Source organism: Castor canadensis, chromosome 3, assembly GCF_047511655.1.
Source record: "Castor canadensis chromosome 3, mCasCan1.hap1v2, whole genome shotgun sequence".
Taxonomy (NCBI): Eukaryota; Metazoa; Chordata; class Mammalia; order Rodentia; family Castoridae; genus Castor; species Castor canadensis.
Window position 1 is genome coordinate 183178356 of NC_133388.1, and position 18605 is coordinate 183196960.

An 18605-nucleotide genomic window follows, 5' to 3' on the forward strand; every position below is an offset into this window, starting at 1 on the left:
TTTTAAAAGATACACTATTAAGCAACTCTACAGTATAATTCATCAGAAATGAATCTGATAGGTAAGATAAACATTACACATTAAAAATAGGGCTGGAAGAATGGCTCAAGTAAAGTGCTACCTAGCAAATGTGAGGCCCTGAGTTCAAACCCCAGTATCACAAAAACAAAACAAAACAAAACCCATTAAAAATAGTTTATCACCTTAAAATTCAGAATGGTCTTCTGGGAGAAATTTTAAAGGTGCTTATCTACCAAAAGTTGAAGCTATGCCACAATTTTTCTACAGATAAAATTTCCTGAAAGAAGCAGGATCAAGGGGTTGGGGATTTAGCTCAGTGGAATATCGCTTGCCTGGCAAGTGCAAGGCCCTGAGTTCGGTCCCCAGCACCAAAAAAAAGAAAAAAAGGGAAAAATAGAAAAAAAAAAGCAAAACAAAAGAAGCAGGATCAAAACCATTAAAGTAAACCAAGATGTTAACTTTCATAAACAGTCTGCAGTTCCCCCATACACCAGTAGATGGCAGGTGCACTGAAGAACAATATGATTCACATTAGTAGTTATCAATACTCTCAGGTGACAGCTTTCTGAGAAGATCACAAGAGCTATCCATCTCTTCTCTCCTTCCCCTAAATGCATATAAACTGACCTATGAGTTTTGCATCCTGCAGGAGGTGGGGGCAGATTATGACTCTAAGCCATAAAGAGTCATAATGAACCAGAGTTATAGGAACCCCTGGTTTAGTGTAACTTCATATTTCAAAGATAAGATATGGAGCTGGAGGACCAGAATGAATATGAACATTGCCCAAGACAAACTTCTGATCTTTATTAACAATGCCGTAAGAGGGTTAGAGCACACAATGACGAAAGTACAAGGCCTTTTTTCTTGGCCCGCTTCTAAGGTTTCAAATAATCTGTACATACATTTCAAACACACCAATACTTCCTCTTCAGCAATTACCATTTTTCTCTACTCTGGTTAGAGGTTTCACTCCTGAAAAGACATCAGCAAGCTCAGTCATCCGTTCAGAGCCCTCCTTCTTGTAATGCTCCCACTTGGCTTGCTTTTCTGAAAGCATTTGCTTGAACATCTGTTGAAGGGACAAAAAAGAGTTTTTTGTTTTTCTTAACTTATGAGAAAAGCCAGATCAGGCAGTTTACAAAGAGACCATGAATGATACCTAATTTACTATGAAAAATATGAAAATACGTACTCCAAATTAACGCTGACCCTGAAGCTGTCTCTTAAGCATTGCTAAGCTATACAAATTGAGAGGAAAAGCTAGGACACTTCTCAGACAGTGGTTCTCAGACCAACTGCGCACATGCAGTTTTCAAATTTCCAAGCCCAACCCCCGAAGATCCAGATCAGAGGTCTTGGGCAGACCCAGCAACAAACACTTAATGTGAAATTTATACAAAATTCTGTTTATTTTCTCCTTTATACAATTTAAACCTGCTAGGCACTAGTGGCCCATGCCTGTAAATCCTAGCTACTGAGGAGGCAGAGGTCGGGAGGATCTCAGTATGAAGCCAGCTCGGGAAAATAGTTCACGTGACCTTATCTAAAAAATCTCCAACATAAAAAAAGGCTGGTCCAGTGGCTCAAGTGGTAGAGTGCCTGCCTAGTAAGCATGAGGCCCTGACTTCAAACTTGAGTACCACAAAAAATAAATAAATACCCTGTGAAGCTATGGGCAGAGGAAAAATTGCTATAACTCAGGGTTTGTTTGTTTTTTTTTCCCCTGAAACTAAATTAAAAATATATTGTTATTTCTAATGAAAGAATATGCTATATCAGACAAAAGTAGATGATTTATTTCACAGGGCCCTCATGAGATAAATATTCATGAACACTGATTTTTCTCTTAAACTCTTATTGTCAGCATCACAACGAAATTGAAAAGCTGGGCGTTGGGCAGGGTGATGCCATCTGCAGGTGAGTGAATCAAGGGTGGGTGGGATGATTGGTTCTGTGCAGGAGGAATCTTAGTGGCCTGGGAAGGGTGATTAATCAATAAAATGTATAAGATGATGGAGAACACACAATTATTTATGGAGTCTTTCTGAGCACCTGGGATCAGTCAATGTCATTTGACAATGGCAAAGCAGCAACACAAAACAACCCAGAGACCCTGCTTACAGAGCAAATGCTTTCAGACCCCTCACTCACTCACTGAACTCACAGGTTTCAAATCTTGTAAGATAGAATTTGGGACAATGGAAGACACTAAATTAGAAAATGCACCATCATTTGAAGTGTAGAAGAAATAAAGATCCATGCTTACAAGGAGAATCAGAAAATGATTCTAGGAAAGGTTGGAGTAGGACGTAAGAGAGAGGAGAATACAGGTTAAAGAATCAAGCTGAAATGTGAGAAATTCAAATCTAATTTGTCTCTCTGTTCAATTTGGATTGGTAGTTTTTTGTTTTCTTTTCAGAATGTTCTCTTCTTGGAGACCTTTTACAATGAGCTGGTGTCCCCTCATGCTGTCTTCTATTTTCTCCCTACCCGAACAGACAGAAGGAAGCTGCCCATACCTCTATAGAGAACAGATACTTGATTAGAAGTGTAGGTTTGGTCAGACAGATAGCCCAAGAACTGAGTCTCTGGTGCTCTGGTTCAGGATTCTAAGTGGTCAAAGGGCATTATTCCTTGTGGGCAACCTTACCAGCCTCTGATAGGCCAGGCTGGCTTTAACCAACTAATGCAATTTGTGGTTCCTGTTCTTGGATCTTTCCTGGTTTCTCAACTGGGCTTACTCCGTCCTTTTTTTCCACTCTACTGAGAATGCCTGGATAGGAGGTACATGTCTTGTTCATTTTTTAATTCCTAGCTGGAAACAGAGTAAGTCCTCAGTTATTATTTTCTAATTAGAAAGAAAACATTAAATTTATTAAGTAGAAGAAAAAGGGATAGCATTTCTCTAATCTTATAAAATTATACCCAGAAAAATCACTGGAAGCACTAAGCACATATAGTGCATGTATAAGCGTTATGTTAATAGCACCCACTTTTTCTGAGCTACTTAATTGGGGGATACAGCTTCCTCGCATGCGTAGAAGACAAAGAAGCATCTACTACACCACTGACCAGCCTTAGGCAAGGTGAGGACTGGGTTTGATGTCTGGGGCTGGATTCTGGGATCACTGATTCAAATCCCAAGATTACTGTTACAGAAGCTGGGCACTTCCAGGTACCCATCATTTTTTATTACGCTCATGAGATTTCTTTAGGGGTAAAACTAACTTGGAATCTTCTCAGTAAACACCAATTCCTTAAAGTCCTTAAAATGACCACTTTAAATGTCACCAACCCTATTTAAGTCTTTTCCTGTAGGTCCTCATAGCTTTTAGAATATGACAAATCTTGCCGGACCCAGCATAGGCTGGCTCCTACCTGCCTCTCAGCCCCATTTGCTACCACCTTTTGCTATCCTCCTCCCTCCTGCAGCCTGCTGGTCTTTCAGGCCATGCTCTTCCCTATCCAAGAGGACTTAGACACATACAGTGATATGTTGCTGAACGACAGGGAGTTGTTCTGAGAAGTGTGTTGTTGGCCACTTCCTCACTGTGTGAACATCATGATACAATGTTATGGGACCACTGTCCCACATGTGTCACCTGTTGACTGAAATGCTGTAATAACATTGCATGTCTATATTCTTTCCTCTCTCTGGAATGTTCTCCAGCATGCTCCCTACATTCTGTAACTGTGACAGATCATTCTCCAGGGCCCTTCAGAAGTTCTTGCATCTGTTCTCAGGTAAGTCTTCCAGGCTAGGACAGGAATGATAATCCTTTCCTTCAGACAATGATAATCCTTTTCTTCAGAGTACAAATCTCAGATTGCATGCACATTTTCATGGATGTGATTCTCTGATTAAATCTATCTTCCTCATTAGACATCCCCTCCTCAATCTTGGGCACCACATCCTCAATGATAACAGGCATGAAATGTTTGTTAAATGTTTAACCTTGTCTTTTTTTTTTTAAACAAGGACTATCTACACAGTCAGAATCTATAGCTTGAATCAGTGCACAGCATAAAAAATGAAAATTTTGGCGATTTTTCATTTAACATTTTTACCTCTTTGAGTATAAATTCGAACTGCGCAGTATCCAACAGCAACTGGAAGAGGATCTTGGGATTGTATCTACAGTCTGTCAGAATCTGGTCCTTGATTTGACGAAGGCGTTTGTTATTTGGGTCACAGGCTAGAAAGCGGAAGAAAAGAGGTACCCACTAATTAAGCATACAGAAAAGATCTATGAAATAAAATGAATTCTTAAGGTCTTTTCTTCATTTCAAGTATTAAGCAAAATGTTTAACAGTAGCAGGTGGTTAAATAGAGTACACATATGCTGTGGAGTACAACTGAACTACTGACAATTGCACGTGGCACAGAATGTCATTTCCTGATGCACTGTTGAATGAAAAAAGCAAGCTATGTTTATTAAAGTTTGTAATCATTTTGGGACTGGCTTATACCAACTCCCCAATATGGCTAGGCAGACCCTCTAGGTACCACTTCATAATGGTCTCCTACATCTTATCCGTTTGGAGTTGCTTTTGGTTAGGCATTGACCCATGCTATTCAGTTGTGGATGGGCAGCTCGTGATTGCTAGTTTTGGAAAGATCTGTTGCAAGGCTGGCTCTTGATTGGCATGTAGGAGCTTGGATTTTGGATAGAGTGCTCACCATTTTGAGAACAGATAGAAATGGCTCGCTATGTCTTAAACATTTGCATTCCTTCTGGAAGTCTGGAATCTTGGTACCTGCCAGGCAGATGCTGCATGCATGATTAGCTCCTAATAAAATGCCCCAGGAATCTGAGACTAACAAGCTTGCCTGGCTGGTGACATTTCTCACATGTGGTCACAACTCATAGCTGGGGGGGATTCACTGGGTCCTGTGTGACTCCACTGGGAGAGGATCCTCGGAAGCTTGTGCCTGGGCTCCTCTGGACTTCATCCCATGCGCCTTTTTCCTTGGCTGATTTTTCTTTCATTCCTTCTGCTGTATTAAATCACAGCCATGATTATTACCATATGCTCAGTCCTCTTAGTGAGTCAGCAAACCAGAGTGATCTTGGGATCTGTGTAACACAATAGTGAAGCAGGGTTTCTCACAGAAAGATGTGGCACCTCCAAACAGGAAGAACCACACTGTGGTCATCTTGTTCCTTATAAGGACATGGTGGACACCTGAACCTTTCTGAAATATATACAACCCAGGCATGGAGAGCTTAAGGAACCAGACCAAGGTCACAAAATTAGGCAGCGATTGGCCCAGGGACAAAGCAGTGGATGTCCTGATTCTCAGTTTAGCCTATCAGCTGTCAAGCAAAACCATTTCAAATAAAATAAGCAATAAACTAAAAAGAAAAGTATAGAATAAAAAATGCCTATATTTGTTGAGATTGGTTTATATGGCCAATTATTTATATAAGAAGGAAGGAGTAGGTATGATGGCTCACATCTATAATCCCAGCTACTGGGAGGCAGAAATTGGGAGGATGGTAGTTTGAAGCCCACCTGGGCAAAAGTCACTTTGAGACCCTATCACCCCATCTGAAAAACAAAAGCAAAAGGAATGGGGGTGTGGCTCACAGGGTAGAGCACTTGCCTAGCAAAGATGAGGTCCTGAGCTCAACCCCCAGTTACACAAAAAAATAAAATAAATAATAAAAAAAATTAAAAAGGAGGAGGCAAAATATCTATAAAATAAAGCTATATAGACTTAAACAGCAGACATTGTCACCAAGTTCCAGCTGAACAGGGGACACAGTTCACAGTAGTCGCACTGGCATTTCACATGCATACTCCTGCTTGCTTGTCTCTCCTCATCAGTAGCCCAGGATGCCTGGTAGGTACAGCAAGACCCTGTTGTAAGATCTTGTCATGGGGTGGTTTCTGGTGCTTCAGTTACAGCGAAGTCTGCGGAAGGTCATTTTATATATTGATTTTCAAGTTACTCCATCAGAAGACTTGTGACAACTTGGATCTACGATTCAATTTTCATGGGAAACTGCAGAGTTCTGATTTCTCATGCATTCTCCAGAGCCCACTGGGAAGAAATGTATTGGAAATGCTGACACTGATTACACAGAGAAAAATTTCAGCTTTATATTTGCATTACTGAAAAACAAAACAAAACAGAAAACAAACCCCCAAGCCTCAGGAGTTCAAATTGCTTTTATATTAATTCTACTTAGGCAAGCAATATGATAGCAATTTGCTTTCATTTTTGGTTCGTAGCTATGACCCAGGTGATAGGCAGATACTCTGCACCTCCATGTACCTTAACATTCAGCTCCTTAGTACAAACCAGGGATGATTCTGATTTTTGCAGAGCCTGATTATCTCTCTCTGGTTTAATCCTAAACAATTCAGGCCAAGAAAAGTGTAGAGATGGATCCCAGGACCGTGGGAACCTCAGGGTCAGGCTTCAGTAGCCAGCCAGTGCTGCTCACTCAATGCCGCCCAGGGCATTTCCTTGGTGAGCCTGGGGGAAAGGCCTCCAGAGAGTCTACAGGAGGCAAAGTGACAATCTGCACACCACCATGGCTAAATAATCAGTCCCTTTTCCCATGTCTGACTCATACCCAGATAGGCACATTATTTGCTTCTGGTAACTCCTATCTTTGTGCAATCACTTCAGACAACTGACAGGCACAAAAATGGAAAACAGATGTGGCTGAAGATAGAAGTCCAGATCTCTGGCACTCTGAGATTGCCCTTGGCATGGGTGGAAATCCAGAAGACTGCTGGCTCCCACAACATAGGGCTGACTGTCAGGTCCAGTCACACAGAGGCTGAGTCTGAGGCTGAGTCACTAGAAAACCACAGCTGGTTTTCTGATAGGCTAAAGTGAGGGCTTGCGTTGTTTATATGCTTGTAAATGGAAGGGTTTTGGGGAGAGAAGATTATAAGCTGAGCTGATGTAGTAAAATCCTGAAATTAGAACTGGAGTTTATGTAAAGATAAACTCAGTTAATTAAAAGCAGGTTAACGAGGTGATTAAAAACTTCAGCCATAGGATTCACACTGTGGGTAAACTGTACATGGATCTAGGCCAACAAGCAAACTGCTGGAAAAACCTGGAAAGCAACATTCATGAGAAAGTTTTGAGGAGCTGGAGAGGTGGTTGAGGAGAAATCTCACACATTTCAAAGGCTGGAAGGATGAGGAAGTCTAACTGCTGATTTCACTATGGACCACCCCCAGGAGGTGGAAACAGATGAGTTACAGGGACTGTGAAGATGTCTTGACTGGAAGTGGGAGGAGGAGGGGACTACCATGATACCACAGGGGTCTACCTGTCCAATCTGTTGTGGACAGGTTTTTTGTTTAGTGACACAGTCTCATCTGAAAGAACAAGGGAATGTTGAAAGCAGTACCTATTTCAGGGCAGGTCCTCAAGAAAAGTTTGTTAATGAAAAACAAGAAGTAGAGAGCTTAACAGGGATGGCGAATGACACAGCTTTTTGGGGCTGTGGTATGAAGCCTTGGATGAGTAAGCTTGTTAGCTATTTAATGCTGACAGAGCAGAAGGTGTAAGTAGTGGCGCCAACTCAGAGGTCTTAATAGTTCTAGCTCATGGACCCAGTGGAGGCATTGCACACAATCTGTGAAGCTCCTGAACTTGATGGCCAAATTCTGTACAGAGGTCTCAAAGAAGCCTGCGACCCAGAAAAGGTTGAGATCCCACCGACCTTAAATAAGCTCTGGTCGAGCCAGGTCTTCCACTCAGTGGGTCCATATGTTTTTCTATGCTTCCAAAATTATACTGTTTATTCCATCTCTTCTGCAGTCCAGAATTTCTTTCACTTCTTACTTCAAATTCTTGTCAAGGGGCAAGCCAGCTTCTGGAGCCTCTCTGACCTCCTATGATCCTCTACCCCAAGCAGCATTTCTCTCTCTGCTCTGGACTGAAGTCACCTCCACTGTCTGTTTCACACCTGGTTACTGCCTGGGACCTTGGTTAGTTTTTTCGTGGTTGCTCTAACAAATGACCATAAACATAGTAGCTTAAAAAACAATAATTTTGCCAGGCGCTGGTGGCTCAAGCCTATAATCCCAGCTACTCAGGAGGTAGAGATCAAGAAGATTGCAGTTTAAACCTAGCCTGCAAATAGTTCATGAGACACTATCTCAAAAATATCCATTTTTGATTGGTGGAGTGGCTCAAAGTGTAGGTCTTGAGTTCAAGTCCCAGTGCCACACACACAAAAAAAAAACCAAAAACCAAAAAAACAACTTATTCCCTTAAATTTCAGGGTTGAGAAATGTGAAACAGGGCCTACTAGACTAAAATCAAGATGTCAGCAGAGCTGGGCTCTTTCTGGAAACATTAGGGGCAATCCTTTTCAGCCCCTAAAGGCATGTGCACTCCTTGGCTTGGGCCTTTTCTATCTGTAAAGCCAGCAGTGGTCAGTTGAGTCTTTCTCCTGGTGCCATCTCTCTGATTCTGACTCTTTTGCCTTCCTCTTCCCAATCTAAGGACCACTAGATAACCCCAGCATAATCTCCTTACTTGAAGGTCAACTGACTAGCAATGTCTATTTTCCTTTGCCATGACATATCAACAGGTTCCAGGAATTAGGACAGGGACATCTTTAGGTATGTTGGGGACATTATTCTGCCTATTACAGATCAGTAGTTATCCTTTTTCATATGCAGACATCTGATCTCACCAGCCTGATCAGTGATAGGCTCCTTGAACATGGGAATAGATGTCCTCCTATCCCCAGCACCTACCTACTAGTACCTGACAGGAGACAGCTGTTTAGGTGGGCTGTAGACACAAAAATAACTAGCTTAAAAATTAACTTGATTCTCTCCCTGCTAAATCACTTTGCATGGTGAAGTAGGTCTTAATTTTGAAAACCTTACGTATAGCAGCATAAATGGCCACAGCTGGTATGCATTACCTGAGTCGGCTGTGTGAAGCATCAGCCACCGGATGGCGACATTACAGTCTCTTAGGCAGTTCAGCAGCCTTGGGATATTGTCCAGAACCATCTCTTCCCTCAAGTAACCTTCTTTCAGAAACTGCTGCACTTGAGCATGTACTCTTTCACTGACAGTGGCATATCTGCTTGCCTTCAAGAATTAAGAAAACAAACTGGAATTACATTTAAAAATTATTTATCTTGAAAATGAATAACATTTAATTGAATTCCTTGACAAGTAATAGCTTTTCTTTCTTCCCTTCCTTCCTTTCTTTTCTAATAATCACATTTCTAAATGAGAAGAATCTGGACTACAGTTACAAGGCTTCAGGGCAGCTGGTTTACTGGGCATTTTTGAAAAGAGCATTGTACTTAGAATTGAGATGGTCTTGTAGTTTGGGATGTGCTTAAACAGTGACTAGTACCCTACTAGTTTCTCCAAATGTCAGAGGGAGAATTGGACCAGGCGGTTCCCCAGAGCCCTTCTATTCTTAACTTGCTGGAAAAGAAGCATAAAGACAGAAGCTAAATTACCTGTTCTTGCTATTATTGTTGACAATAATAATTGTCTGCAGAAAAGAGAATGAGACTTCTTTAGGCACATGAAATTTAATAAAAAATATACTTTGGTATATCAAAATTGAATTTTCAAACCAGCCTCTTGGAAATTGGCCATTCTGCTTTACTAAAGCAAAAGTCAAATGCTGAGCATCATTAACCTAATCAAGTTAGTTTGAAACTGTCAAGAAACTTCTTAAAATGTCATAAATGAGAAAATGCAATTTGGAAAGGACCTGGAGTAATGAAAAATGGATGCTCTGATGTCTGTAAGTATAGAAGTGCCACCTTCTCTAATATATTGCTAGGAGATATGTCAACATTGAAATTATTTTGTGCATTATTTAAAAATTTCAATTTATCTGAATAAAACATGACAAAGTTTTTGGAGTCAATATTGTTTTACTGACACTGGACTTTGAATAACCCAGAGAGTCAGGTTGAGGAAAATAATTATTTAGAAATATTAAGTATATGCTTCAATAGGAGATTTTATTTTTATTCCTCTGTTTGCTTAGATATTTCCTTCCTCCTAGTATTCCTATCAAAGAGACAGAATACAGACACTTAACTTAGACATGGATATCCTGAGTCCTATTGTTTAAACAAGCTAAATAGCTCATCAGAAATTACTTTATAGTGGCAAAATATTATCTACATTCAGTGAACATCTTCAGCATTCACTCCACTGTTAAAAACTGATTCCAGCGACTGATGAAGTCAGCTCTGTCCATAGGACATGGTCTTTAAGAAAGAGTAAACAGTCAGGCCATATTTCACACTGACTCATCTTGGGGTAGTCAATCTGCCCCAGGACCCATGTCTTCAATTTACTAGATCATCTAAGTGAAAACCTGCAATTATCTCTCACATTCTAATGTATATTTTATCTTCTCCAGTCATGCACTAAAATGTCTATGTGGACATTTTCCAGATTCCTTGGGAAGTTTACTTAGTTCATTTCCTACTTCATAACAGGTTTGTCAAAACCTACCTGTTCTCTGACATTTGAAAGGTCCAGGGTATTGTTTAAAGCAGTTTTTGCAGCTTTGTAAGGTTCCCAAGCATCTGCTAGATTAACCGTGATCCCCATGTAAATACTAATTACCTGAAAGAGGAGACGTTCATTCAGTATTTGTTCAGCATCTGCTCACTTCACAGCACGGAGTAGGGAAAATTCAAAGTGAAGAAGATATTGCCCTCTCCAGTTTAAACTTCATGCAATGAAAAAGGAAGGTTTTCCAAAGATAGAAGTAAGAATTATTCCCTATGAGCACTTTGGAACAAGAATGACACGTTTTCTATTCAAGGAAAAACTAGTTGAAATAAAGTTTTTCTTTTAAACTGCTGTATTAAGACTTCTGGATGAAGAAAAATAAGAGGGAACAGAAAACCAATGACTACAAATAGAGCAGAGGTTTTCCTAAACATTTTAATCCTTCATGTTCTACAAAATCACCAAGGACTCCTAAGAGCTTCTTAAAAGAAAACTGAGACATTACAAAATATATTCATTAAACTATTTAAAATAATTTTTAAAAATCTCATTATAGGCTAACATAAATGTTTTTTAAATAATAAAACGAACCCCAAAGTTTTCCAAACGAATTTGTGAGAAGAGTGGCAATATTTTACATGTTTTCAAATGTCTGGCTTAATTGAAGACAGCTGGATTTCTGAATCTTTTGCATTCAGTCTGTGCAAATGTCATTTGTCTTTTAGCCTCTGGAAATGCAATGTATGCTTGGGAAAGAATGAGTGAAAAGGCACAGGGCCTTGATATTATTATAAAAAGTTTGACTCTACTGACCCCTGAAAGTATCCTGGGAAACACGATGGGCCTCTAGTATCCTTTGAGAATCCCTGGACTCAAAAGACAACAAAGCATGATGACTGTAGCTCCCTCCCCACCTTGCACTTTGTATGAGACAAGGATTACTTGCCACTTATGCTTTGCAAAAACTTGCTTGTGAAATCCTGTGGTCCTCAGGACTATCTTTTCATTTATTTTATATTTCTTTTTTCTTCTTAAGTCATTTATAACTTAAACAAAATTATCCATTTCTTCTGAGTTTTCAAAAGTGTCAAAATGGTTCATAAGTTTTCTTATAACTTTAAATATACCTTTCTTGTATTTCATTCTAAAGTTAACATATGTAATTTTGCACGTTTGCACTCTTGTCAAATTTTACTAAATACCTACTTCATAACTTCAAAAAACAGCTTTTGGTTGTATTGATTTTTTTCATCTCTTTTTTTCTGTAATTCAGTAAGTTTCTGTTCATACATTATATCTTCCTTCCACTCCACTTTTTCTAACCTTTTGAGTTTAATGCCTGACTCATTCATTTTTAATCTTTCTTGTTTTTAAGTAAACTTAAGGTACGTATTTCTTTAAAAAGTTTATGCATGCTCCACAAGCTCTGTGGTATAGACTTTGATGTTGTACAACTTCCAATTTCTTACAATTTGCAGCGTGACTTCCTTTGCAACACAAAAGCTCTTTGGATATGTATTTTCATGATTTAAAAACATCTTTTAAATGCCAGCTTATAATTTCATTACACTATCATAAAAGAATATAATCTATAGGCTACCAAAATTGTTTTTTACTTTGTTGACTTCCTTCATGATCTAATAAATATATATTCAACTTTCATATATATCTTTTAAAAATACACATGGAACATTTACTATGTATTTTTAGAAGAGGGTTATTACATACAGGGAAGGGCGTATTAAAATTTTCCTTTATGGCTACGGTTTTGTCAATTTTTCCTTGTGAGTCTGTGAGTTTTTGCCTTATATATGTTATTGAGTGCAAATAAATTCATCTCAGTGGATTATTCCTTTTAATACTATAAATGATCCCTCTTTATCTCTATTTTTTTAACACTGTCTATTGTGTGATATTTTCTCATTAGTTTTTTTTTTTTTAATTGCTTGGCACTTGGCCTGGAATTTTTTTTTTCAAATCCCCTTATGCTAGTGTATGTGAGGCATGGGGTTTTTTTAAGGTATGTATCATACAGGATTATAACTGGATTCTGACCTTCCTTAATACCAAATATGCTTGTAATTACATAGTTATCATCAAAACTTCTATATTAAGCTTAGGAACATGAAGCAAGACTATGAGAATTTTTTTCTTGGTTGCTCAACTCCAAGCTCACGAGTATGATTTACAGGTGAACAGGAACCATCATCTCTTAATAGTAGGTTGTTCTTATACAGTTAGGAAATTACAGGTCTCTCATAACAGATAGGTAATGTGATTTAATAGCTGTGAGTCTGTAATAGGAAGTGGAACAAAATCTGCTACCTGAGAATACTATCCAATTCATTTACATTTTGATAATCCCTCTTTGTGCAGAAGACACATTTCTTATACTTTAAGTATGTTGTCAGTTTTATTTCTTTAACAATGAATATTTTCAAGTGAAACAGTGTTTAAAAGTTGTAAGCATACCCTGTAGTAATGTGAACCTTAATGGACCCATCACAGTCATAATACAGGTAAAATTTATTATGAAAGTGAAATGTTATTCAAAGAATGACAAAATAGATGAATTCTATTAGTTTAGATTCATACAATAGAAAAGAACTGAAAATGCCCTGTAACTCAGTTGCATTCTTAGTAGCTAAAGTGAGATACATTTCAATACATGGTTTTACTTCCAGAGTATCCAACATACTACTGCATTTGTTAGGAAGTTTTACTGAGTGATTTAGTCCTTCATGTTATGATTTATAAAATTCTCAATATGCAAAGTAATTTTTGCCTAAGTGATTTTTTGTTTATCTTTACAACATTAATGGCCAAAAGAATGGAGAATTAGTTCTGTAACAAATTTACTACAAAGAAAATGAAGCAGCAATACTTGCCCAATTATCTGGAAAGTATTTATCCACAATCTCTCTCATTTTTGCTTGATGGGTGTGAAGAATGGAAGGTTCAAAGTAGAGAATCACATACAACATGGCAGCTTGATTTGCTAGGGCAGTGCTGCGATGCTCTGGCAAAGGATAAGCAGAGACCTGCAATGCAACATTGGCAACATTTGAATGTATACATGCTTCTCTGTTCTAGGACATCACAACTTCCCAAAAGCCCATCACCTTTTAGGATCCTGGACCATGGAAGCAATTCTCATTGGTAACCAGGGTCTTCCTTCTGTCCCTAACTCCACCACAATCTAATCTCTCCTTTCAGCCCTTGACTCTGCTGCAATTATATGTCTTTCTTAAAAATAAAAACAAAAACAAAACAGGGAGCCAGGTGTGGTGCATGCCTGTAATCCCAGTACTTGGGAGTCTGAGGCAGGAAGATTGTTGAGTTTGAGGCCAGCCTATACTACAAAGTGAGACCCTGTTTCAGAAAAAAAAAACTCCTAACAATGCATCTCCCAGTAAGCAGTTGCCCATTTTTGTCTTTCCTATTACAGACAAACCTGCAAAATGATAGACTCTGCTCATTGTTGCAATCTTATCACTTCCTGTTTGTTTTGCAACTCACTGAATTTTGACCTCCTCCACAATCCCAATGGAATCTCCTAACCCAATTCACTGGCTAAATTATTGCAGAAATGAGACTCTCTCCTTTGGTTTCCCAGTTACCACCCTCTGCTCTCAGCCTGCTTCACTGAGTCCTTTTCTGCCTGTCTTTTACATGCTGGTGTCCCCAGGGATCTGTGTCTTCATATGTTAGGAATCTGACTGCATAGAGCACCGATCACAAGTAGATAAAGGAGAAATTATCACAAAGACAGAGACAGCAAGGTGCATGGGTACTCCAGGCAGGAATGTGGCCAAGCCACGGGAAGGTCCTGAGGTTGTGAACTGGAATTCCTTGCTCCTTCTCCCCTTGATGTATCTGCCTAACTTTTCTCTCTTTCCAGACTGCTCTTCATATACCTGTCTGGATGAGGTTGTTCTCAAATTCCAAATTTTATACATGTGAGTAAACCCATATGTAGAAACTTTTTTTCAGGCCCAGTTCCCAATTGCTTGTAGACAGAGACTCTTATCCATTGCCATGATCAGGGATGGGAAGAAGGGCAGAGAGTGAGGTGAACTAGAATAATCACAGCTTAACCCCTGTTGATGAAGGTCATAGGCAAGGAAGAAAACTGAAACATACTGCTTTGAGACACAGACAAATGGACAGAGTAAGAGACTGGACGGTATAATGAGAGGCAGTGAGGAAAGAGCATGGGATCTGAACTCATACAGACCTGTACTCAAGTTATGGTCTGCTACCTAGTTGTGTAACACCATAAAAATTATTTTAAGGGCTGGGTGTGGTGGTACACACTATAATCCCAACTACTCAGGAGGAAGGGGTAGGAGGATTAATATCTGAGGCTGGCCTAGGGCAAAAGTGCAAGACCCTATCTGAAAAACAAACTAAAAATCAAAAGGACTGAGGCCTCGCTCAAGTGGTAAAGTGTTTGCTTAGGAAACAGATGGTACTGTGTTCAATTCCCAGTACTGCCAAAAAAAAAAAAAATCAGGAAAATTATTAAGTTTTATTGTTCCTCAATAGCAACACAGGGATAATGCCATCCACTTTGCTTGGAGAAAATGGTGTATGAAAAAATCTCCCACACTGCTGGCTTACATTGAATTCTCAATGAACAGCAAGAAGTTACTATGAAGGCCCGGCATCTTCAAGTGGCTTCTGATTTTGAGTGTCTTTAAAAAAATACCCAAAGAGCAAGAACTATATTTAAACTTAACCTATTCACACAAAACCAGAGAAAGCTCCCTAAAGATCTGTACAGAGGATGTATGATCTCTGACAAATGATGTCCACAGCTACCACAGGTCCCATTCTTTACTCTCTTGTAGTAACAAAAATGTTTAAAAAGAACAAAAATATATAAACGCAATAAAATTATGTAACAAAAGTACATAAAATTAAATTTTTCTCAGGTAATGAAATCAAATGGTAAATTTCTCTGGCATTCTTTTCAGTAGGTGAATGATACACACACTGGTGAGGAAAGTGAGACAACTTTGAAATGCTGCAGGGACTCTCCAGCCTTCTGCAGGCTGCCATCTTTTCCTGGACTGCTCTTACACTCCCCTTTATCACCTGCTGCAATCTTGCTTCTACTGCTCCTTGCTCCAGCAGCACCCTAGGCTTCCCCTAAGACAACATTCAGCAGGATTTACAGTAATTCCTTCCAGGTAGGTGTCTTCCTTTCTAAGCTACAAGCTCATCATGGCTTGCCTTCTTTGGTGATAGATCCCCTGTACCAGGCCTATAAATGGGAACATAACACACACTTTATAACTGTTTCTTCAATGGATGAGTAAAATAAAGCATCTTTCCAACTGCTCAAATCTCATTTTCTTCCTAAAATCTCTGATCTTGCCAAAATTAATATCCCTCTTTCTTCTATCTTATAGCATAGTTCAAAAGATTTTAAAAAGTTTCTTGCTGCTATTCTTAGTCTTTAGGGAAAGAAGGAAGGAAGGAGTAATTGAAGAGGAAAGTGAATTCAATCTCTGAACTATTAAGGTGCTGATGAGTTCAATTCCACCTGGTTGTAAATATCATCAGATCTCAATCGACCAATGACCATGCTGATAAAGGCTTCGTTGATAGGCACTCTCTGGAAAAAGCTCTCAGGATAGCTGGGTGGTCTCTTGGCTCCTGGTTGGCTGGAGTAACCAGTACTTCGTAGCAGTTTACAAATATCATCCATATTCGAATCAGCAGAAGATCGAGCCGCACTGAGTCAAATTCACAGTAGGAAATAAAGGGACAAACAAACCACACAAATTAGAAACTCAGAAGTCCAGCAAAGTGAAGAACCCATTTAGATATGACCACGGGTTCAAAATTACACATTTAAAAAGCCTATTTAAAAGTTAGATATGTTCTACGTAAAGGTCCACAATCCATTTTCCTAAGACTTTGGGGCTGGGTTTGTTTCACAATTCAGCACTTTTGAAATATAAGAAAGTAACATGATGTTTTAGATTACACACAATATAATACTGCAGCAGGGTTTGAATTGGCACTGCAAGATCAATACACTTTAATAATTTTGGAGTAAAATTTGTCTCACAAAAATGAGATAAGATTATAGAAAGCTTCATGTCTGTTCTGGGTAGATTCTGACTCCAAATGATTTTAGGTTCTGGTATGGTTGCCAAGTGAATGTGTATGTATGTGTGTGTGCCTACTTAAACACTTACATGAGTATATTTTTTCAGAGCTCTTTGATTTTAGAATTATGGATAAAGAATGTGAAATTGAACCAACATTTCACAAATTAAAAAAAACTTTTAAAATTATGTTCATTTAAAATGGTATGTGTACTAACTAGTTTTTCTTGGCAAACTGCTCCTCTATAGAAATCTATTTAAAATATCTGTGATATTCAGGGTGGAATAGTAAGCTCTGAAGGAAATGAACCAGACAAACCATTTTCAACTTGACATGACTCCTCTTTGATGAACATTTGCAGTGTCATTTCAATAATGGGTGTTTACATCCTAATGAATCAGCTGCTTTACCCAAAGGGACAAAGCCTGTCTTTCAAAGCTGGGCTTGAGAAGCAAATGCTTTCTTATTCTTTCTCACATTATTTATTGTTTTTGTTTTTCCATGTACTTTCAGAATACAGGCAAGGATATTCAAGGTTCATTTTTAAAAACATGGATGGTAAAATAAGCACATGGTCAAATTGATGTGAATCACTGAAACTCCACTCACACACAATAAAGCTGAAAGGAAGCAGGATAGTCCAGCAGTGTGACATCAAGTCATAGCTGAGGAGACAGACTCCCGGGTGCTGCTAAGAATGAAATGCCTTTGAGCAAGTCCTTTCTATTGAGGTTCTACCTCTCCTTTTATTTTGTTTTAATTTGAAGTTTGAAAATGTTACTCCTCACATCTTCAGTCTAAGTTCCCAAATGACTTCTGCTTATTGGCAGCTTCTTCGCTGAATCTATTTCTGATATTGACTTTATATCCAGTTTTTGACTCATTTACTAAACATGCTGAAAACCTATATGATGTTAGGTGCTAAAATTAAGAAGTTGTCAAGGTGGCTCCTGGTTTTTAAGACCCCACTTTTTGAATACTTGTGGCTCTGTACAGACACATGCAAGAAAAGATCCTGGATAAGTCTTGTTTGTTTTGGTTTTGTGTCTATGTCTATATGCGTGAGAATTCACTTTCAACCTGATCCTGAGTGAGAACTTTGCAAAGTCACCAGGCAGAAAATGACAACAGAAAGCTCATTCATTTCTTTATGTCTGCCAAAGAGTCATATATGAAAATTAAAAACAAAAACAGTATTAGTTAAACTTCCAAAATTCTTTGAAAGTTACCCCCAAGGTAAAGAAAATTCAGAATTCAGATTCCTTTTTTTCCTTTTTTAAATTGCGTTATGGTAGTATAGTGGCACACACTACATTTCATCAACAGAAGTGCTTTGGGGTGTGCAGGCCTGGCCCAGGGATACCTGTATCGATAGTAAGAAACCAACATTCGCTCTCTGACTTCTCCTTCAATCTTCTGGTCGATGACCAGCAGCATAACTCCATATAAGTACAGTGCTTCACACTATGAAGAGGAAAGACAATGGCCAAACTCAGTAGTAGATTGAAGTTTGCAATGGCGGAAAAGATCACTACGTTCTCAGTCTTCCTAAAAGCTATTTCAATGAAAATAAAGGTTTTCAGCAAAAGGTTCTCTACTTCTGGAAAGAATGGGCTTTGAAAATTTACTCAAAATAAATTTTAATTGACAGTATCTTTCAGTTGGCCTACTTTTGGTATTCCAAAATGTAATCCCAATATATTAAGAATATTTCTTCATCATAAAGTTATTAGCATATTTTGTAAACATTTCTTAAATGGTCATTCTGTACTAGCTACAGATGTCTGGGATGCAAGATGTAAAGACAGAATTCTTCTACTGAGAAAGCTCATAACCTTCACATAATTCTTTTATTCATTTGTAATTTCATTCAGTGTCTATGTTCTCAACTCAGATAGGAACCTGCCAGTTAGAAGATTATTATCAACTTCTTTGCTTCTCCTTAAAGAATGATGCTTTGTAAGTAT

General features: G+C 38.7%; 1 protein-coding gene across 4 annotated transcripts in view; it reads right to left on the reverse strand.

The window, feature by feature from the left end:
• Nucleotides 1–18605, reverse strand: part of Washc5 (WASH complex subunit 5) — a 57279-nt gene that overhangs the window by 26791 nt on the left and 11883 nt on the right. For all 4 annotated transcript variants that reach the window (XM_074069198.1, XM_074069197.1, XM_074069199.1 and 1 more), the window contains 7 exons: nucleotides 18002–18102; nucleotides 16067–16259; nucleotides 13404–13556; nucleotides 10513–10626; nucleotides 8940–9111; nucleotides 4093–4220; nucleotides 964–1093 (listed from right to left, as the gene is read on the reverse strand). In XM_074069198.1, the coding sequence (XP_073925299.1) occupies nucleotides 964–1093; nucleotides 4093–4220; nucleotides 8940–9111; nucleotides 10513–10626; nucleotides 13404–13556; nucleotides 16067–16259; nucleotides 18002–18102 (991 nt within the window). The remainder of the gene's footprint in view (nucleotides 1–963; nucleotides 1094–4092; nucleotides 4221–8939; nucleotides 9112–10512; nucleotides 10627–13403; nucleotides 13557–16066; nucleotides 16260–18001; nucleotides 18103–18605) is intronic.